Here is a 23232-nt window from a genome sequence, read left to right on the forward strand (position 1 = left end):
TTTCCCCCCAACCCAATTCCCTCTTTCGCCCTCACCTTTCCCCCCGTCGTAATTCCCCTCACTTCCTCCTCTCCTTTCTTTACGTTGCTTTCTCTTTTTTTATCCACTCCATCTTAACGGGTAAGCCTCTCTCTCCTTCTCCTCTCGTTTTTTTCCACTCCTCCACACCCTGTTGTTCATTTGTCTCATCTCTCTGTCTCACTCTCCCGTTCTCCCTCTATCTTTTCCTGACCCATATTTGAGGATGACATCATGGTGGAGCTCATTCCTCATCTTATCCCAGATCCACCCCTCACAAACACACACACACACGCACACACACACACGCACGCACGCACGCACACACACACACACACACACACACACAGCCGGCTCCCTCTGATATGTACTGTACACACATATGTATGTGTGTGTGTGTGTGTGTGTGTGTGTGTGTGTGTGTGTGTGTGTGTGTGTGTGTGTGTGTGTGTGTGTGTGTGTGTGTGTGTGTGTGTGTGTGTGTGTGTGTGTCATTTTGTCCCTGCGGCGCGGCCTCGAGCAGTAACATCATTGTTTCTGTCTTCATACACTGTCAACTCTGGTAAAGTTCTGGGTGTCAAGAGCCCAGAGCCGGAGCTCAGCCAATCACAATCCCTGTTACACAAACACCGGTTGGTTTGGCCAGTGAGTCATGGTGTGACATTGATGCCAAAGACTTTGGTCACCTCAGCTAATCAGACGGGGTGTTACACTAAACCCACCGTGTAATCCGCGCCACGAATCAGATGCAATAACACCGAGACGCAAACATCACGGCGTGTTGTGGTAGGAGAGACCAGAACGTGTTGTCTGCCGACCTATTTTTAATTTGAAGAATCTTGTGATGTTTTTGTGATTAAAAAATTTAGGGCCATCCTGGTGGTTCAAACAGCAAGTGCACGTATCCACGTAGGCTAAACGCCCCGCAGCGGCTCAAGTAATCTGGCCTGCAGTCATTTGCTGCATGTCTCCCCCTCTCTCTACCCCAATATTTCCTGTTTCCTAGCGCTCTATAATGAAGCCAAAAAATGACCCAAATAAGATACTTTACATTTTTTATATTGGAATAAGTCTCACCAAAAGCCCCAATTTAACATAATGTGAGGCAGTGAAACACTTCGCATTCACTGATTCTGATCGATCTCTCTCTCTCTCTCTCTCTCTCTCCCTCCCTTCTCTCTCTCCAGGGGAGCGCTTGTTTCCTCCTCCCTCAGGGCTCACCTACTCTAGCTGGTTCTGTGTGGAGCGTTTCGGGTCGCCCTCCCAGTCGCACCCGGTGCGCCTCCTCACCCTGGTGCGTCGGGCGTCGGCCTCCGAGCAGCACTACGTCTGCCTGGCCATGGTGCTGTCGCCCAAAGACCGGACGCTCACCGTGTCCACCAAGGAGGAGCTGCTGCACACATATTGTGAGGGAGCAATATGAAAATCTCATTGCACTGTATTATATTGGATTACATTTCATTGGATCTAGTTGTATTATATTGATATTAGAACAGATTAATTCTATAATATCCGGTTTGATTAGATTAGAAAAAATTATATCCGATAAAATCTGATGGAGTTGTATTAGATTAGACGAGATTGCACTGCATTTGTTTGTATAATTTTTTAATTAGATTACACAAGATTGGTTTATATTGGATCTAATGGATAGGATTAGATTTAATTATATTACATTTTTTTGGGGCTTTTTTGCCCCCCTATATACAGTATATACCTGCAGAACTCCTCATGTTGACAACTCACTCTCTCTCCCGCTCTCCGTCCCCACAGCGGACGAGTGGAGCGAGGAGTCGTCCTTCTACGAGATCCTGCCGTGCTGCGCTCGCTTCCGCTGCGGCGACCTGATCGCCGAGGGCCAGTGGCACCACCTAGTGTTGGTGATGAGTAAAGGCATGCTGAAGAACAGCATGGCCACGCTCTACCTGGACGGGCAGCTGCTCAGCAACGTCAAGGTAGGACGGACACCTGCGCGACACAGTTCACAGTCTGAACATGCTGAGATTCGGTGTTTGCCAAAAGGTCATGGAATTACTGCAACGTCAAGCAATTTTGGAAATTGAGTTCCAGAAAAGGAAAGGCCAACTGACTGTTTGGGGTTTTACGGCTATATCACATAATTTAGATTGCATTTAACATTTTTCTTGCTGTATTTGACATAGGAATAAGTTATTTTAAATTGTCTTGCTGGTTAGGGTGCATTTCACTTACGATGATATACAGTAAATTATTTTTGTTTATGTACATTCTTTTTATATTCCTTGTTAGACTTAAACATATTGAATGCATACCAACAAGAAATATCTAACTGATGTTATTTATCCATTTACTCAAGTCAAGGATTACTGATTTTGTAGGATGTGAAGTTTTGGAATTTAGACATGGAAAAGTCCTGGATTTTCACGTTGCATTTAGAGTAGAGAGAGAGAGAGAGAGAGAGAGAGAGAGAGAGAGAGAGAGAGGAGAGAGAGAGAGAGAGAGAGAGAGAGAGAGAGAGAGAGAGAGAGAGAGAGAGAGAGAGAGAGAGAGAGAGAGAGAGAGAGAGAGAGAGAGAGAGAGAGAGAGAGAGAGAGAGAGAGCTCACCTGTTAGAGCTGCTGATAAGATCAGATTCATTTTTCTCATGTGGTAACTGTTGTTATTCGAGTGTGTGTTTGTGCAAGACATAACTGACTTGGCATCGGATCAGAAATAGTCATCTTCCAGGCCCGTTCTGTTAAAAATGACCCCGCTCTTTTCGCCCCCCCCCCCAGCTCCACTATGTGCACAGTGCGCCGGGGGGCTCGGGCTCGGCCAACCCCCCTGTGGTGAGCACGGTGTACGGCTACATCGGGACGCCCCCGGCGCAGCGCCAGATCTCCAGCCTGGTGTGGCGCCTGGGGCCGAGCCACTTCCTGGAGGAGGTGCTGCCCGCCGCCAGCGTGGCCGCCATCTACGAACTGGGACCCAACTACGTGGGCAGCGTCCAAGCCGTCTACCTGCCCTGTGAGTGGTAGAAAACTAGAATGAACTGGAAACCTGAGTCACTGGCAGGCAGTCACATGCTTTGTGCACCGGCACGGAATACCAGGTTCTAGGCTCACAGTACACAGAGTACGCAAATACCAGCATCAGAAAAGTGGAACATGTTCTGCCATTCTGCTAAGGCCGTTTCAGCCGGACCCTTATTCCTATTTTTGTGTAAATTTCTGTGTTATGAGGCCGCCCTTGATGATTGGTCGGGTCTCAATTGTGTTTAATGTCTAAAGAGCCCACAATTATAATCCTACTTGAATGATAAATAAAAACAATTACCAATACACCGTCTTAAATTGAACTGAACCGTGACCATCTATCTATCTATCTATCTATCTGTCTGTCTATCTGTCTGTCTGTCTGTCTGTCTGTCTGTCTGTCTGTCTGTCTGTCTCTCTGTCTCTCTGACTGACTACTCCTCCTCCCCTCCAGGTAAGGACTCTAAGACGGAGGGTTCTCCTCTGTCCTCTGTTGCTCTTGTCCCAGAGGAGAAGGTGTCCTTCAGCCTCTACGCCCTCTCCGTGTCCTCGCTCACCGTCGCCAAGATCAGGAAGGTTTACAATAAACTGGACAGCAAGGCCATCGCCAAGCAGGTGAGACCAGTAGCGAGCTCATTTTACTGGTGTGTGTGTGTGTGTGTGTGTGTGTGTGTGTGTGTGTGTGTGTGTGTGTGTGTGTGTGTGTGTGTGTGTGTGTGTGTGTGTGTGTGTGTGTGTGTGTGTGTGTGTGTGCGGCCTTTTTCTTAATTTTTTTTCTTCGAACTTTACATTTTTTCATTTGTTTTAATGAAGTTATCAAAGACTAGTGCTCCCTCCAGCAGCGGAAAAGTGCACATTGCAATTTTTCTTTCTAGCAATTGAAGGCCCACCAATACAAATGATGTCTACAGATATATCATTATTATAATCCTAATAAAGATGCTGCTGAACAAATGGTCCATTCTACTGTTGCAACTGGCAATGTTCCAATCTGTGGCATTACGTCCCAGCTCAGCTTCTGTCTCCATGTGACGGCTTCTCTCCTCTTCCTGTGCAGCTGGCTGTTTCCTCTCACGAAAACGCCACCCCGGTCAAGCTGATCCACAACGCCGCAGGACACCTGAGCGGCCCGGCTCGGACCATAGGAGCCGCCGTCATCGGATATTTAGGTAAAAGAGGGACAGAAAAGCTGCAGCCGCATGGACACCAGAACGAAAGCCAGACACTGGATGAGCGTTGAGCTCCTTAGCTAATGTCGCTGTATCTTACAGTTTTGCTATGAACTCATTAAAGGTGTTATAAATCTCTCTAAATATGAAATACCCCATGGTCGCCTTTGGCCTTCGTTATTGCGTTGGGTTATTTTAATGGGAGTTTCTGAGGCTGTGGATTCTGGGCTGCCCTGTCTATCACCTGAAATATTCGATAACAAACTTGTATTGCAATTCCTCACTTTCCAAAATCAAACAGTTGTGGTGGTCCTCCGGGAGCGTTCTTGGGTCCCCGGTCACCGCACACTAAAATCTCTCTGTCGCTCTTCTCCCCTCCCCCCTCTCTCCACTCTAGGGGTGCGGGCCTTCATGCCCAAGCCCGTGGCCACCAACCTGCAGTACGTGGGCGGTGCGGCGGCCATCTTGGGGCTGGTGGCCATGGCGTCGGACGTGGAGGGCCTGTACGCCGCCGTCAAAGCCCTGGTGTGCGTCGTGAAGAGCAACCCGCTGGCCAGCAAGGAGATGGAGCGAATCAAAGGATACCAGGTGAGCGACGGGGGACGGCGGTAACCGGGTGAGACACGGATCACATCCACAGTAGTTCACACAAGCCCGACCTACACACACCGTAAACCCTCCCCGTGCACCCCAGCTGCTGGCCATGCTGCTGAAGAAGAAGCGCTCCCTGCTCAACAGCCACATCCTGCACCTCACCTTCTCCCTGGTGGGCACGGTGGACAGCGGCCACGAGACCTCCATCATCCCCAACTCCACCGCCTTCCAGGACCTGCTTTGCGACTTCGAGGTAAATGGGGGGGTCAAAGGTCAACCACCGTTTGGGGTTTGGGTGTCATTGATTCCGTTGACTTGTCAGCACACAAACGTTACGTTACCCCTGACCGTTTTCCTGCTGGTGGATTCCACCTTTTCAAATGGAATAATAAGCGTTATATCAGAAGCAGGTAAAAAAGGTGCTGTTTGCAGCTGCTATTATCTTGTCTTTTATGGCCGAGATGGCGGCTCATGCGTTGTTACGTGCCACTTTCTGTTTAAATGTGCCCTGCTCTCCCTCAGGTGTGGCTCCACGCTCCCTACGAGCTCCACCTGTCGCTCTTCGAGCATTTCATTGAGCTGCTCACGGAGTCCAGGTACGTGTAGGAATACAAATCACAAACTAAATTACTGTACGGTCATTTCCTCCTCAACATCCTCTGTTTGAGCCACTGAACTATCAACTGACCGTTCCTGCCCCCACCCCCCCGACCCAGCGAGGCGGCAAAGAACGCCAAGCTGCTGCGTGAGTTCCAGCTGATCCCCCGACTGCTGCTGACGCTGAGGGACGGCTCCCTGTCGCAGCCGACCGTCGCCGCCATCAGCAACGTGCTCAGTCTGCTGCTGCAAGGATTCCCCAACCCCTACGACCTGCTCAGGTAGGGCATCACATACCACGCGGAATTAATAAAATACTTTTTCATCAAGATAAAATGAGATGGTATTTTATTAATTATTTTTTATTTGTGTGTGTGTATATATACATATATAATTTACAAAGCAATATAGCAGTTTTTTAAAGCATAAGTGCTCAGTCAAAACAAAACTAAACAATAGTCACCATTTGAAAAGCGAGAAATTAATGCACATGGAAAACGACAAACAATAAAATAGTATTCACATGGGCAGTTTATAAATATGCTATTTTATACCAAGCTTTCAAGCGTAATCGAAAATCGAAAATATATGTATCCGTGCGTGCATCTTATATATAAGATGGTACTTTATTGATTTCCCGTGGGGGAATTTCAGGAATCCATCATTCCTTTGCTGCATTGCTTTGCACGATATGGATTTACAAACCACTATGACATCCTACTGAGTTATACATTTAGTACATATACACACATACACTCTATAATCATATCGTACAGGCACAACACACACTTCTATATACACACAACGATGCACATACACACAGAGGCATACATACACAAACGCTTACCCATGCCAACACGTTCTGTGGACACACACCAACAAGCAATCAAACTCCACAGATAGAACGGAGTTATATGCACAAGCAGGCGTCCATCTTGTGTGAACCGTGTCAGGTTGATCGTCAGAGGAGGAGGAGGAGGAGGAGGCGAACACGTGCACTCATTTGTTTCTTCTTACGAGCACACATAATTAACCTGCACGCTCAGAGAGATGTTGGTCTTTCTTTTTTTAATGTGCTTACTTGCAAAGCGCTTGTAAGGTGATGCGAAGAAGCTCCAGGGTGATTCGTTTTCAAATTGCTTTGAATTTAATTGCCAATTATAATACCAGCTAATAAAAAGAACGGGGGAGAGGCAGTTTTATTTTTTCTAGGCTGAATGCGGAACAATGGAAACAGTAAATAGAGCAGTACATGCATGAGATTACACATTGACGTTCATTGAATGTTTTTTTTATTGTAAAGCACCAGCTAAAAAACACCATATATGGAATTTGTTCTTTACGGATTGCCACTTTAAAATTAGCATCAATATTACCCTTCATTCAAAAAAGTAAAAATAGAGCCTTTCAAAAATGAGTCAACCTAAGAGCCAATAGGATGGGCTGAAAAGATGAAAACATAACCATGTAAGGATAAGAAACAAGATGTGTGTGTGTGTGTGTGTGTGTGTGTGTGTGTGTGTGTGTGTGTGTGTGTGTGTGTGTGTGTGTGTGTGTGTGTGTGTGTGTGTGTGTGTGTGTGTGTGTGTGTGTGTGTGTGTGTGTACACGCGCGCACGTGTTTCGCCTGACAGGTTTGGCCAGTTCATCTCCTCCACTCTGCCCACGTTCGCCGTGTGCGAGAAGTTTGTTGTCATGGAGATCAACAACGAGGAGAAGATTGACGGAGGTAGTTACAGTTATTAAGAAGCATCCACTCTTGGTTTCCACGTTCAGGGGGGACAGCCACTTTGAGCTGCCGCAGATGAGCTACATGCAGGTGACGCAGACGCAGCTCATCTGCTGTGTCTGCCTTGTCTCTGGCCCAGGATATACATTTTTAATGATGTTATGCTCACATCGTCTTAACTAAATGGATTTCCTAAGAACAAGCCACAAATGTCATTGGGTGAAATATATACGATGCTCACTGTCTGCTGCAGGAGCATTTTGGAGGGAGTGGCTCGTCAAAGGGTGAATAATTATACACGTTACACTATATATATATATATATATATATATATAAATATATATATATTATTGTACAGTATCAAAACTAAACAGCATCCAGACATCTGTATAGTGCATAAATGTATACTGTATATACAGTATATAGAGAAGGGGAGAACATAATTCAAGATTCAAGAGGTTTATTTGTCACATATACATACTTTCATACATATAAGCAGTGAAATGTCTTTGCAACGCACCCGGAGATTATGCACAATAGTTACTAAACCGAACATAATAGCTAACCTAATTCCTACCTAGCAACTAACTGAAACGAACTGATTCCTAAAACGTAATGCAGTTAGTGAATAGAAAAATATAATTAAAATAAAAATAAAATAAGACTCAAATAGATAAGATACGGATAGTATGGACTAGGCTATTTGTATATACAAATATGTGCACAGTGATCAGAACTGTCTAAATTGAAATTCGTAGAAAAGGTGTGATGACTACGATGTTTGTACATCTATAACTATAAATCCAAAAATCTTCTTTATGGCAGACAGTGGGCATGCTGCAGGTTTTACCCAATGTGCCCCTTTTCTGACCAAGCTCATTTGTCCAAAACCGTTTGTCATGAACACGCTGCGAGCATATTATTTCAAATTGAACTTGAACCGCTTCATAATTCCCCAAACTCAAGAATGGCCAAACGTTGAAGATCACCCAGGCTTTGTTTTACACCATGGTTCTGTGTTCTTTTACCCCCGTGTCTGCCGTGTCTTTACCGTCTGTTATGCTCCTATTGTGTTTGTTTATTCTTCGCCCAGCACTTTGGTCAACCCCTGTTGTTTCGTAATGCGCTCCATAAATAAACGTGACCTGACGTGACTCGACCCCCCTCCCCTCGCGGTGTTTAGGTAACGATGAGGACTTCGGGGGTCTGCTGTCGGCCAACCTCATCCTGCTGCGGAACAGGCTGCTGGACATCCTGCTCAAACTGCTCTTCAACACCAAGGAGAAGTGCACCGTCAACGCCCAGTGAGCCCCACCTCCCAGACCTCACCCTGTCCAAGCATGAGTGTTTTGAATAATAAAAAATCTAATCAAATCCAGGACGTCTGCAGGTCCTTAAATCACAAAATGGCTTGAATTGTATTCTACAAATATAAGGCCTTAGAAGTCATTAAATGGTCTTATGGATTTATTTGGTGTTAATTTCCAAGTAAACATATTTTATTTACGTACTTAAAAAATCACATCTATCTGACATAAATGAAACTGTTTAAATAACAGTTCATAGAATCATCTTGTTCATAACCATAACGCTGTTTCTACCTAATACTGACCTCTGTCCTGTACCAAATATACAGAACTTACCTACAGTACTTTATTAAAAAAATGTCTACGTATTTAAATTAGCTCTGTGATACCTGCAGACGCCCGAACATATGTGTCCATATACACCCATCAACCCCAACATTAAAACCACTGACAGGTGAAGTGAATAACGTTGATCTTCTGGTTCCAGTGGCACCTGTCAAGGGGTGGCATATATGAGGCAGCAAGTGAACAGTCAGTTCTTGAAGGTGATGTGTTGGAAGCAGGAAAAATGGTCAAGCGTAAGGATCTGAGCCACTTTGACAAGGACCACATTGTGATGGCCAGACGACTGGGTCAGAGCATCTCCAAAACCACAGGTCTTGTGGGGTGTTCCCGGTATCAATAGTTACTACCTACCAAAAGTGGTGGGGCTGTGTAGCCACAGACCGGTCAGAGTGTCCATGCTGACTCCTGTCCACCACTGAAAGCTCCTACAATGGGAACATGAGCATCAACAGTGGACCATGGAGCAAAGGAAGAAGGTGGCCTGGTCTGATGAATCATGTTTTCTTCTACATCATGTGGAGGGGTGGGGTTAGGGTCCAATCCCATGGAGCATCTGTGGGATGTGCTGGAGCAACAAGCCCGATCCATGGGGGCCCCACCTCACAACTTCAAGGACTTAAAGGATCTGCTGCTAACGTCTTGCTGCCAGATACAACATGACACCTTCAGAGGTCTTGTGGCACGAGGTGGAGCTACACAATATTAGTTGTCATTAGTGGTGGTTTTAATGTTGAAGCTGATCTGTGTGTATATGGTACATATAGAGTATATTTAAAGAACGTTGGTCCAAGCCGGCATCATAGTTCAATCGTTGGCTTGACTTGGCTTGTCCGCCATGGCGCCCCCTGTAGGGCCTGCGAGGAGCTGGTGCGGACGCTGGGTTTCGACTGGCTGCTGATGTTCATGGAGGAGCACGTGCACTCCAGCACAGTGACGGCGGCGCTGTGGATCCTGGTGGTGCTGCTGTCCAACCAGAACATCCTGAACCGCTTCAAGGAGGGCCTGTGCGGGGGCGGCTGGCTGGACCACACGGACTCGGTGCTCACCAACAAGATCGGCACAGTCCTGGGTGAGTGAAGCCGTGGAGACACCTGCGGCTTCTGGCACCGCTGGGTGCTGCTAACAAAATGTCATATCTTTGACCGAGACCGAGATATTTATCTTTTTTTTTTTTTTTTTTTTTTTAATCTTTGCAAGGGGTGACTATGATGCGTCTATGCAATATTTACGCTCAAGAGAAACATCATTAATAATGTGGGTAATTATGGTCATTGATTAGAACATCTTAAACAGTCTGTGAAGTTCAGAAAACTGAATTACTTAAATGTCACGCTCCTTAAGGACAACATTCAACTGTATCAAGACATTGCGTTAACCAAAATCCCAGCCCTTATCTCGTCTCATATCACTGATGTGAATTTATTAACGATGCACTGATATTTGACGCCAGTAACAGCTAAATGGGTGATTCCACAATTAGGGTGCCATTTATCACTTGTAACTCTTTAAATGTTTTACTTCATTAAATAATATTCATTATGTAAAAAAAATAACATCCAATCTAAGAAAACATGCATTTAACAGAAAGTGTGTTTACCCATCACAGGTATTAATTATCCATTTTTAACAAGGTTTCTTTGCTGAAGATGGCGTAGTTATCAGAAGGTTGAATTATCAGAATAGAATTAGCAAATATTCAACATGTGACTCACTAGCATCCACACTAATGGCTAGAGGGCAATAAAGACATTTTAATGATTTAATTTTAATAATTAAAAAATTGAAATAAAAATGACTTTCAAGCTGTAATTTTGGTAACGGTGTTGTACTTGGAGAGTGACCTCAGACAATATCAGTAAAACTACAGAAAAAAGAACGAGAGAACTTACTTAACTTCTTCTCACGGCCTCCGGGAAGTTCAGTTGATGCAACTTCCTGCTGAACACATTACTTTTGGAATGTTGCAAATATTCCATAGGGGTGAATGTGTTCAATTGACAGGGTTGAGTGAATATTATGGGACACAACTCAAATGTAAATTTCCCATAATCTATAAGACATAGATTATCATTATCATAGATCATAGATTACTATTACACTCAAAAAAGGATGTTTCAAGCATGAGATTATAAATGGATTCAGAGGGTGATGCACAAATAATACAATTTCTGAAGGATTTCAATGATTATCAGACCTGCCAACCTGCACGCATTTTGTGTACCCACCACGCAATTCCCGGTCAAAATACGCAGGTAGGAAATGTCAGCTGAAACGACGCAAAAAAAAAAAATATTTTTTTGTAATTAAATTATGGAAAACAATCAATCAATACAAAACAATGGCCGGTGACCAGTGGATCAGTGTCAGATGTATCTGATTCTCTGTCGGTCAAATATACAGCCCTGATACTGTGCTCATGTACTGTACTGTATACAACATAATGTAACGTAGTTGACGCTCAAGAAAGAGCACGAAAGAAAACGTCACTCTTTGGGGGTACTTCAAGATAAACAAAGATTGGATAAATAATTTATCGTCTGACAATATTCCAAAATTGTGCAGACTGTGTATCTACCACTGTCACTACAGCGAAGCATCTGCTCTGGTTTGTTCCAAGTGGATTTGACTTAATTTTTTATTTTTATTTTTTGGAGACTCTTTTATACAATAACTATTTATTTTGGAATATTGGCAAGTATTATATAAATCTTATAGTAAGGTATATTTGCACTTAAAAGTGAAAGAGACTTTCATTTGAAGTTGAAACTGGACATTTCCATGTTAGTTTTATGTTGTGTTCTACTAAAACTCAGTGAGAGTTACAGGTTGAATTATACTCCAACTTGGTGACGGTTCCATATTTTATTTTACTGGAACTCAGTGACTGTTCCATGTTGTATTTTATTGTATTGGAATGAACAGTTTCATGTTCTATTTCTATTTCTATTTCCATACTGAATGATGAACAATAATAAACATAGTGTTAAATTCAGCAATCTCTCTATTGTGGTAACTGATTACAGTCTAGTCAGTATGTGCAGCTGTTCTGTTACATGAGTGTGATCAGGTCACATGATGTATTTGTCATTGGCGTTCAGTAGATATACCACATGAGACCAAATGATAAGAAAATATGATTTCTCCGTTCATGTATATAAACTCCAAATGATCGCAAGACAATTTAAAATATATTTAATGTTTTTATTTTTTATTTTTTTATGAACACACAATTGAATTAAAATCAGAATCAGCCAAAATTGAATCAGCAGGTCAGATTTTTTTTTTTTTTTAATCGGAAATCTGAATCAACCAAGAAATTGCAATCGGTGCATCTCTAGTTGGTGAACATGTTCAGTAACTTTACAAGATGATGCATTTCAAAGTGTATATCCTAATAAGATAAACAAGTATATATAGTTAGCGGTAGTATCTTCCATAGGATGTGATTATCCTCGTTAAGAGACGGCTACGGTGTGAATAACTGATGGAGTCATTTAGCTGCAGCAACTCAAACACCAAAGAGACTCCCTGCTCTAAATTCCTTCCCAAGGTTGGCAGGTCTGGATTATATTTCAAGTAAAGTTTAGTTTATGTTATAGGACAGGTGAAAATCCTGTTTTTCTAAGTGTTGATGATTACAATGTGTTTTTATGTTTATGTTTTAAGCTGTTTATCTTGCATTTAGGTTGTTGTATAGGACACTTCAAAATCTCTTTCCCTTTCCTTCCTGCATTCTACTCGCATTGAGAGGGTCACAATGACGTGTGTGTGTGTGTGTGTGTGTGTGTGTGTGTGTGTGTGTGTGTGTGTGTGTGTGTGTGTGTGTGCGCGTGTGTGCGCCTGTGCGTGTGTGTGTGTGTGTGTGTGTGTGTGTGTGTGTGTGTGCGCAGACACCCCTCCTCTCTCTGGCAGTGTGTTGCGTCGCAGCTGGCCATCGTTCAGTAAACACAACGCTGCTCGGTTTGTGCGTCGCACGGCCATGGGTTGGTCTCAGAGCCCCTACCTGTGTTAGCTTAGCATGCCTGGCCCCAAACCCCTGCCTACCTTCATTTTTGCACAGTTGTTCTCAACCATTTCAGCCTGATGATGATTTTTATTATATTTTTTATTAATTTTGTTATTATTATTCTTATTTATTATTTTATTCTTATTATTATTTTATTTTTTTTGTTTCAATTTTATTAAATGATGATATATTTTCTTTCCCCTGTAAGAAAACCTTGGCTGCTTCTAAGATACTTACTTCCAAATTCCCTAAATTGCACTTTTGAGAACGACTTGGCTTGCTTTTGCAGACCACTCTGAGTAGTGATGTCAGCTGATAACTGCAGTTTTCTTAACAGTGTGAGGTTCTACCTGCTGTGCTGTGCAGAACCGGCTCCATGTCTAGTTTAGTCTTCACGCTGGTAGTTTGAAACCCCTTCCCCTGTGTGTTAGATCATTACAGGTCATTATTACTCTGAAGCCCAAATGTAATTTAGTATCAGTACTATATAGAAGATAAGATACGATAACACTTAATTAATCCCCAGGGAGAAATTCATAGATATACTGTATATATATATATATTTGTTTAAATCTTTTTTGACATATATGTTATTATTCTTATTTCCTTCCTCTATTGTTTGTTTTTGTAAAGGTCAGAATTGGCCAGATATCAGAATGAGACTTTGGAGTTAAACAGATTCTGAGCCTCGTTGTGATCCCGTGTTTGACACGTTAAAGCCGCCGTCAAGCTCTCTTCCTCACCCCCTGGTCTCCTCCCCCTGGCCCAGGCTTCAACGTGGGCCGCGGTGCCGGCGGGCGCTCCACGCTGCGGGAGATCAACCGCGACGCCTGCCACTTCCCCGGCTTCCCCGCCATGCAGACGCTGCTGCCCAAGCACACCAACGTGCCCGAGCTCTACTTCCTGCTGATGGCGCTGTTCCTGCAGCAGCCTGTCACGGAGCTGCCGGACAGCCTGCAGGTACATGTTAGTACCCACCTTTTCACCTTCTTCTCTGTGTCCCTAGGATGAGATGTGATGAGGCTATATTTGACGAGATTAAATTACCTTACATGAGACGTGATGTTTCCCAGGGCGGCTGTGTGAGTCTGTGTGTAGTGCAGTATTATCCAGTCACATACATTTCGTATTTGTAAATATTACCCAGAGTGTGTCTCTGTGTGTTTCAGTTCGACCTGGACTCCATCTGGACGTTCATCTTCGGGATGCCGGCCTCCAGCGGAGCGGTGGTGGGCTCCATCCACTGCGTGTGCACGGAGGCTTCCTTCCTGCTGCTGGCCATGCTGCGCAGCATGCTCAACCTGGTCAGTCCCGGCCGCTCACGCTACACCGTGAGGATAGGTTCGCGGTGACCTGGCGGTTTAAGCCAGGGCCACATTAGGGGATTTTCAAGGACAGTTATGCAACGTTTTGAGCCCGGGCTGAGTCGTGGTAGACCAGGGTAGTCGTGCTGTAGAATGGTGGAATGGTGGTCATCGGTGTGTGAGTAAAAGACTCAAATCTGTTTCTCTACGATCCCAATCGGTCATGTCACGATTCAATCAAATATGTTTGATTTTATCGGGGCTAGTCTTTCCCAAATCCTTGTGTGTGTGTGTGTGTGTGTGTGTGTGTGTGTGTGTGTGCGTGTGTGCGTGTGTGCGTGCGTGCGTGCGTGCGTGCGTGCGTGCGTGCGAGTGTGTGTGCGTCAAAGCCTCAAATCGCAACTGCAGTTTTCCAACAGCCAATGAGATAATTTGCCTGCACGATGGTGAAGCCAAAGAAAGCAGCAAGTGGGCGAGTGTGGACTTGTGAAACGAGGAGGGACTGGTGCAATAGTGGTGACTCATGAGGGTCGTGTATAATGTCAAGTATTTGTTTTTATGTATTTTCATTTGGAGGTTACGTTCAGTTTCAGGTCTTTATTGTCCCTCAAGGGGAAATTTAGTTTGCAGCGCAAGGCGGCTCAAACAATAAGAACAGTAGATCATACAAGTAATCCATGCTCAGTATCCGGCCATTAAGAGATGCTACTAAGTGAAGTGCTACGGTGCAGTGTGCAAACCGAGCACCTTAATTGCACGAGGGATAAAGGAACGGTGTGTGTACCTATGGCCTTCGCTTCCTCCCGGCTCCCTGTGAGTGCTGTTCTGCTTCCCCTGCAGCCGTGGCAGTCGGAGGAGGAGGGCTCGTGGCTCAGGGAGTATCCCGTCACCCTCATGCAGTTCTTCAGGTACCTCTACCACAACGTGCCCGACCTGGCGCCGCTATGGCACAGCTCCGAGTTCCTGTGCTCGCTGGCCGCCACCGTCTTCCCGTTCAACATCCGGCCCTACTCTGAGATGGTACGGCATTTATGTGTTTAACGACTTCAATGGATTTACATTTCTGTGACAACCGAATCAAGTTTCAAATCGACTGGGAAAAAATGTTGTATATCACAACTGCTCCAAAGGAAAAATAACTCCCAGCTCCTTTTTTATACATTTCTCCTTCGGTCCGCTCCTCCGGCGCTCTCAAACCCCTCAGGTCAGCGACCTGGACGACGAGACGGGGTCTCCCACCGAGGAGTTCAAGGCCTTCGCCGCCGACTCCGGCATGAACCGCAGCCAGTCGGAGTACTGCAACGTGGGCTCCAAGACCTTCCTGACCAACCACCCGGCTAAGAAGTACGTCTTCGACTTCATGAGGGTCCTGATCATGGACAACCTGTGCACCACCCCGGCCAGCAAGCAGACGCCCGTCATCGACCTGCTGCTGGAGGTGAGACAGGGAGCAAAACTGCTTGTTTATGGAAAACCGGTAGTTAGCGCCACGGCTGGGCGATATATCGACGAAATCAAATATGAGGTTATTTTTTGACGAATACCTCGATATCGACAATTTGAAGATACTTTGTGGATGACCGTTGGTGCTTTTCTAACTGATTAACACCAAAGAAATATTCGAGAAACCATCATTAATGATATGGACATTGCAGCTTAAACGGTTAGATTTGCTGATTAAGATAGCTAGAACAATCTATGAAGTTCAGAAAATTGCATTACTTTACTATAATTTTTTGGTGATTGTTGCAATCCAAATATGCCTGATTTTGCAGCGGATTTTCTCGAAACCTTCCAGCTGTCAATCAAAGTCTTAAACCGTCCTATTGGTTGTGCCTTCCAGGCGTCTCCGGAGCGTTCCACCAGAACCCAGCAGAAGGAGTTCCAGTCCTACATCCTGGACAGCGTGATGGAGCACCTGCTGGCAGCGGACGTCCTCCTCGGTACGACCCCCGCTGCTGTTCAAGCCAAATACCGACGCAATCACGATTTAAGCCCCTTTCCTACTTCCAATTAAAGCCGTAAATCTACCGGCAAGTTCGGTTTTGACGTCATGTGGGAACGGGAGCTGGCCTCGATTTTCCGTAAAAGTCGTTCCGTAAATTTCCCCCTCTCGACCGAGTATTATTTACGGCAAATTGCCTCAACGGCTGTGAATGGAAGTATGTGCGGATGGAAGCAGTAACATTTCTGGAAAGAGGGGGTGGAGCCTAATCCAAATAAAGCACAAACAGTGTTTTTTTACCAATATTTATTTAGTACAAATATTTTAAAATGTATTTGTTTTCGGGGAGGAAAAAAAGGAAACATTCGGAAAAATGTTGAGGTCGAGCCGAACCGTGGAGCTCGGCTGCAAGGACGGGAAACGGAACACGTCCAGTCTCTACAGAGACAGGTCTTTACGTTCTCAATTGTTATTGTTTTTCTCCTTAAAAATGCCCCTCAGACCCTAGACGTGTGTTTCAGAGTTAGCGGTGCGGGGACATTGGGCAGAAGCGCTTAATTTGCCTGCCGGCGTGGAGCAGGAGAGCGAGCGCCGAACAGGGACAGGGAGAACGGGTGTAGAACGTTCCTTCTCCAGAGGCAGAGGGTGTAGGACAGGTTTAAGAAAACGTTCACACTGATTTGATAACTTTGGGTTTGGGGTTATTTTGTCCGGAGACAGGGGCTCTGTCCCCTCTCAGTCAGCGGAGGGAAGGTTACGCAGGGAGACGGGGAGCGAAGCGCTGGTCTAAAAACAAATTCTGTCGCCTGGTTTTGTGTGATATCAGACAGCTCTCCTGCCAGAACAACGTAATGTATCCGAAACAGTCATCTACTGTATGTAGAGTCAGATAACCTACAGAACTTCTCCGTAAAGGAGGCCGTGTGGGAATGAACTGCTGCCTTTTCCGGATATTTATAATCCAGCAATGTAAAGGATTCCATCTGGGGAAGGGGCTCTCGTGATGCACAGCGACTCCTCCATGCAGTAACTTAACGTGTGTCCGATCAGATATTTCTCGGGCGATTGATGTCACGGCACCTTCATATCTTCCTCCTCCTCCGCAGGTGAAGATGCCTCGCTGCCCATCAGCAGCGGCGGCAGCTACCAGACGCTGGTCAACAACGTCTTCTACTTCAGCCAGCGTGTGGTGGACAAGCTGTGGCAGGGCATGTTCAACAAGGAGTCCAAGCAGGTGGTGGACTTCATCGTGCAGCTCATAGGACAGGTAGGAAGTACCACCTGGTGAATGATGAAGGGGGGGGGGGGGGAGGGGTGGTGCTTACTTATTAACGTTATCAATCACCACTAATTGTATTAATTATTGTATAATTGTATAGATATTGAACATTTTTCTGACGCATTTATAGATTTCTTTTTTTTCTCCTAGAGAAAAATAGTCTCATTAAAACAAAATCGACTTTCCTCCCTTGGGAGCGAGTTTACAATAGCCAATGTACAAATAAGGAATGGGCTAAATAAGTAACCGACCTTAGAAACAAGCAACAGCAACCAGATAACATTATCTTTATAAGGCTCAAAGTACGTTTGTTTTGTGAAAATATATTGTGTATCTGTACAGGATATACTGTATATACATATAAAATAATATATTTCTGCTGGTGTGCCCTGTAATTCCTTCATGGACCCCTAGGGGACCGCAGACCCCAGTTTGGGAACCCCTAGTCTAAATCACTCCTGCATTGATCCGGTGGCTTTGCTCTAGCCGGAGCAAAGCCACTGGGAGTCGGAGGGCTTCATGTTACTGGCAGCGCAGACAGGAGGCCACACTGAGAAATGTGAAGGGTCCTAATGCGACCAATGAACCAAGTGAGGATTAAATCAACCCCGCCCGGCATCCATCTTGTCTGGTGTTTGAACTCAGAAGACCAGAAATTGGATATGCCTGTAATTTCATTAAGGACTTGAGTGACCCATCTCCAGCTTCCTACTGTGTGTGTGTGTGTGTGTGTGTGTGTGTGTGTGGTATATACACATTATTTTATAGACTTATTTTTATGAAATATATTTTATTTGTTTGCTTTTTTATTGTCATTTCGTTGCCTTCTGTTAATGTCGAGTACTTTGAGTTGCATGTTGTGTATGAAAGGTGCTATACCGTACAAATTAAGGCCTTTTTATTATTATGTAAGCACAGCTCTTCTTGTTATAAGTTTGGCTGCAGCTGTAAACTACTGTGTGAGTCAGGATCAAGGATTAATCTGGAGGATTATGATTTCTGACCATGAAATGTATTTTTCTTTATTAGTGCTTTTGTTGCTCCAGGACTTAAATCCATTTTTCTCGACCATTAGTTCTCAACGTGGGGTCCAGGGGGCCCACAGCAAAATTATTAATAGTCAAACCTCACTGTCATTTCATTTAAAAGACGTCAGCACTGTTAGAGGATGTACAGTGATGATGTTTGGATCCTTGTTTCACTGTCACTGCCCTCTCTCCATCTCCCCCACTCTCTCACCCCCCTCACCCTCACCCCTTCTCTCCTTCCCTCCTCCCCCCTCTCTCTCCTTCCGTCTCTCAACCTATCTCGCCCTCCTCCATACCGCCCCCTCTCTCCAGTCTAAGCGTCGTTCCCAGGGCCTGTCTCTGGACTCCATCTACCACTGTCTGAACAGGACGGTGCTGTTCCAGCTCTGCCGCCCGCACAAGACCGTCGCCCAGCAGGTGGCGCTGCTGGACGCCCTGCGCGTCCTCACCGTCAACCGCAACCTGGTGCTGGGACCCGGGAACCACGACCAGGACTTTGTGGCATGTCTGGCCCACTGCTTCATCTGCCTGCACAGTGGGAAGTATGTCACAGGATGGGGGGATGTGTTCGTGTGTGTGTGTGTGTGTGTGTGTGTGTGTGTGTGTGTGTGTGTGTGTGTGTGTGTGTGTGTGTGTGTGTGTGTGTGTGTGTGTGTGTGTGTGTGTGTGTGTGTGTTGTCTCTGCAGCAGTGTGTGTGTGAGGTTAATTTGTCTCCCTTTAGCAGCGTCTACAGTATGTTTTTGTCGCTAAAGTGTGTGTGTGTGTGTGTTATTAAAGTGTGTCTCTCTGCAGCACTTTGTGTGTGTGTGTTATTGAAGTGTGTGTGTCGCTGCAGCAACGTAGAGGGCTTCGGTCTGGAGGCGGAGGCTCGTATGACCACGTGGCACGTGATGATGCCAAGCGAGAGCGAAGCTGACACCAGCCACAGCCACGACGTCAGCGAAGGTAACGTCATATTCACATTTGATGCATTGATATTTAATTTAACTGATCGAGAAACAATGAGTTCCCATCAACAAAAACACATGCATTAAGGAATCCCTGGATTTTTCAATGGTTAACATATTTTTATTATTATTTTATTATATTACCTTCATATGACTAATTTATTTGTTCTATTTTTCATAAATTTTTATTTTACATAAAGGAAGAAAACAATAATCCAGGTCATTTTTGACCCATCATATGCATTGAATTTGAATCTAATCTAGATCTAATGTCTAGAAATTATTATCTTTATTCAATTATCAATAGTAATAAAGGGTGGTAGCTGGAAAACATACGAGAGAGACACAATTGAAGAACATTTTAAAAAGTCCAAGCCCAAAAAGTCGAGTAAAAAAAGTAAAATCACAACACAATGAGAAATGAGGTAAAAACAAAACAAGACACATTGAAATGTAGAGGAAAAAACCATGGAGCCTTTTTAAAAAGGCTAACATATAAAAATGTGTTTTTAATTAAAGCTCTCGTACGCTGGCACGACAGTAAAGTGTGTGTGTGTGTGTGTGTGTGTGTGTGTGTGTGTGTGTGCGTGTGCGTGTGTGTGTGCGCACGCGTGTGTCCGCCCCCACAGGCCGCCAGCTGCTGCTGAAGGCGGTGAACCGCGTGTGGACGGAGCTGATGCACAGCAAGCGGCAGATGCTGGAGGACATCTTCAAGGTGTCGCTGCCGACCAACGACCGCGGTCACGTGGACATTGGCACCGCGCGGCCCGCCCTGGAGGAGCAGGCCCTCAAGTGCTGGCAGAACCACCTGGGTGAGCGCCGCGCGCTCTCTCTCTCTCACACACACACACACACACACACACACACACACAGACCCCCCTACATGTACACAAAAGCTTTGATGCCTCAAAATCGATTTCAGTTGGGAGGTCCTGTCGGACCCGGGGTGTGAGTGTGGTGTCAGATGATCAACATAGTTCTGATGCCGGTTCCCTGTCTCGGTTTCAGTCCAAGAGAAGAAGTTTGTGAGTCGTGGGGAGGTGGCGGCTCCCGCCACTCAGTCCAAGCTGTCCAGGGTGAGCAGCGGCTTCGCTCTGTCCAAACTGACTGGAGTGCGACGCAACAAAAAGGAGAGCAGCCTCAACAAGAATAACATGTCTGCCCAGGTAGACACACACACACGCACACACACACACAGACACACACACACACACACACTGAAAGCACTCTAAAAGTCTCTGCTGATTTATTATTGAATCTGAAAATGGGGCGTGTTCTGTGGTCACAACAGGAGACGTTCCAGTGGATGTTCACCCACATCGCTGTGGTTCGAGACCTGGTCACCATGCAGTACAAGGAGTACCAGGAGGTACACGCACACTCACGCACACATGCACACAAAGCAGGAAACACACACATGCATAGATAGATGTATAGGTACATTATTAATCCCTGGAGGGATGATATCGCAGTGTCACAGCAGCTCACATGAAAAGTAGGAAATAATGATAAAGGCATGAGAATAAAATAGAAAAAAGAAAATTTTTGTATTCTAAAAACCTAAGCCAATCAAAGAGGATTTCCAATTGTAAGAGGACAATTTGGAAATATACAATAAACCTAAAAATTTTACTTCATGTGCAAAAATTGGAAATAAATAATAAAATATTACAAACATCGACCCAAAAACAACAACATTTTACGAAATGCGATAAAATAAACCAAAAAAATAAATACGAAACAAGGGAAAAAATGCAATGCAATGTACAAAATATACCAAAATATTTACTTGAAGATGAGGTAGAAAGAACTTTATACAATAAACCTATCAATGAACAATAAACCCGAACATTAAACCTATAAGTAGACGATGACTAATACATTCTACAATAATAATTTATTATAATTGATATGAAATAAATGATTGTATATTTGTCAAATTTGTATTCATATATATTATTAATAAATAATAATACAAATTTGGCAAATCTTCAGTAAACCAAATGATGATCCAATACATATAAACCTAAAAATTAACAAAACAATGAACAATATGGATAACAATATGGTTTAATATGGTTTATTGTCTCATTCACCCCAAACAGCGGCAGCAGAACTCGCTGAAGTACGTGACGGAGGAGTGGGTGTCCATCGAGTACGAGCTGCTGCGGGAGCGCGGCCTGTGGGGTCCGCCCATCGGCTCGCACCTGGACAAGTTCGTCCTGGAGATGACGGAGGGTCCGTGCCGCATGAGGAAGAAGATGGTCCGCAACGACATGTTCTACATCCACTACCCCTACGTCCCCGAGGTGGAGGTCTCCTCCAACTCAGCACAGGTAGCCGCAGGGGTTCCATGGCGGTCCTGCTCCCTGAGAGTCGTCCTCTCCTGGGTGTTTAATTCCTCTCCTTCTCAGTGTTTAATCTTCTCCCCATAAATGCAGAGGTGAAGAACTCCAGGTTATAGAAAACAGAAAAGAAAAGAATCAGTGTGAAAATCAGCTCTTCCTCAATGACGTGACGTTTGAAGTGTTAATCTGTGGGATTACTTTGTTTTAAAGAATTCCCAAATTTTACCGTTAATTTAGCTGACTCTTTTGGGACACGGCCATTCAGTGTATTTTTCTTAAGCGTGTTCCTCCTCTACGTGCTGTTCCAATGGTTGATGGCGGGGTCCGCTACGCGCAAGAAGTAAAAGACAGTCGCGGTGAATTTGCTAGAGCAGCGTAGCAAGTTGTGGTCATACCACCTAAAGAAAAAAACAAAACAAAGCACTTGATCGGAAGGAGACTTCTTTGGGGAAAAGAATGTGTTGTCTTTGTCTCCATGACTGGAATTCTGAGACTCAGAATTCTAGTACTCCACCATGCACAGACACACATGGATTTTCACTTCAGCAAACACCTGCTAAAGTTTGATTAATTACTATTGTTGGTTCATGGTTACAGGCAGCTGAATAAATTGTGAGGATCATTAGGAACGTGACAACCCCCAACGTCCTCCTCCTCCTCCATCTCCGCAGCCATTTAGCAGTGTTGGTTTGGCTAATCTGCCTGCTGTCGTTGTGCCAGTGACACCCCTCCATCTGCTCCACAGTGGTTCAGTCCGCTCCAACCGGGAGCTGTTTGGTTTGTCTCCCAGAAGGGCCTGCCCGCGGATTTGCCTGACGCACTTGGAAGCAGACTGAATCCATAAATACAGACGATAATAACGAATCAATAATTAAATCATCCAAATATCCTCGCTGGCTCCCAGGGGGCGCCATTTAAAAAAAGTAATAAATAAATAAGTAAAATGGCCTTGAAAACTGTTTCTGCCGTCACAAGCGGATCCCTGTGATCACAGCAAGTTTGAAGCCTGTGTTTACAGACGGGTCCTGTGAGAACACTAAGTACTCAGTAACACACTTCAGCCTTCACTCTCAGAAGTATTCCGACCTTTTACTTCTGATGCTGTTCTGGTTGCGTTCCCTCCGCCACTTTTGTTGTCGTCCAAGTGCATGCTGGGATATCTGGGTCCAGTTATCCTCGTCACCGACCGGTGCATCCTCCATACCCACCCTCCAACAATAAGCATCCTCCGTATTGTTGATGGAGCAAAAACACTCGGGGCATTTCAGGAGTACTTTAAGGAGAACCTTCAGCTAACTTCAGTTCTTATTGTTGGGTTTGGTGTCATCACTCCCCCAGCCCCACCCCCCCTGTGGCCCCCTGATGCCCCTTGTAGTGTTGGCCTCCGCTGGGGGCCTTGACCCAGAGCAGGCACCTCCCTAAAGTGCATCTGGATGAAACGCCAACAGTTTGCTGTCATTGCTCTTTATTTTTTTTTTTTGGGGGGGGGGGGGGGGGGGTGGTGAACAACAATATGGCACAAATGCAAGTAGGTTTATTTTTTTTATTTTCTGGACTAATGTGACTAATGAGTGTACCAGCCTAAGACATAACTCCCCACCTACAGTTGTAGCGCACACACCTA

General features: G+C 44.9%; 1 protein-coding gene across 1 annotated transcript in view; it reads left to right on the forward strand.

Moving 5' to 3' along the window:
* The window catches only part of wdfy3 (WD repeat and FYVE domain containing 3), a gene marked incomplete at its 5' end in the record, with an annotated part of 81720 nt that overhangs the window by 42825 nt on the left and 15663 nt on the right, over nucleotides 1–23232 (forward strand). The window contains 25 exon segments of the mRNA XM_080003783.1: nucleotides 1206–1424; nucleotides 1792–1973; nucleotides 2771–3002; nucleotides 3465–3625; nucleotides 4068–4179; nucleotides 4577–4767; nucleotides 4874–5026; nucleotides 5296–5369; nucleotides 5490–5651; nucleotides 7004–7098; nucleotides 8282–8402; nucleotides 9602–9819; nucleotides 13526–13726; nucleotides 13904–13920; nucleotides 13923–14060; nucleotides 14901–15080; nucleotides 15265–15498; nucleotides 15904–16003; nucleotides 17112–17272; nucleotides 18625–18854; nucleotides 19149–19258; nucleotides 19890–20072; nucleotides 20269–20426; nucleotides 20552–20629; nucleotides 21366–21596. Of these exon segments, the coding sequence (XP_079859909.1) occupies nucleotides 1206–1424; nucleotides 1792–1973; nucleotides 2771–3002; nucleotides 3465–3625; nucleotides 4068–4179; nucleotides 4577–4767; nucleotides 4874–5026; nucleotides 5296–5369; nucleotides 5490–5651; nucleotides 7004–7098; nucleotides 8282–8402; nucleotides 9602–9819; nucleotides 13526–13726; nucleotides 13904–13920; nucleotides 13923–14060; nucleotides 14901–15080; nucleotides 15265–15498; nucleotides 15904–16003; nucleotides 17112–17272; nucleotides 18625–18854; nucleotides 19149–19258; nucleotides 19890–20072; nucleotides 20269–20426; nucleotides 20552–20629; nucleotides 21366–21596 (3941 nt within the window).

Source organism: Zeus faber (genome assembly GCF_960531495.2).
Source record: "Zeus faber genome assembly, chromosome: 7".
Lineage (NCBI taxonomy): Eukaryota > Metazoa > Chordata > Actinopteri > Zeiformes > Zeidae > Zeus > Zeus faber.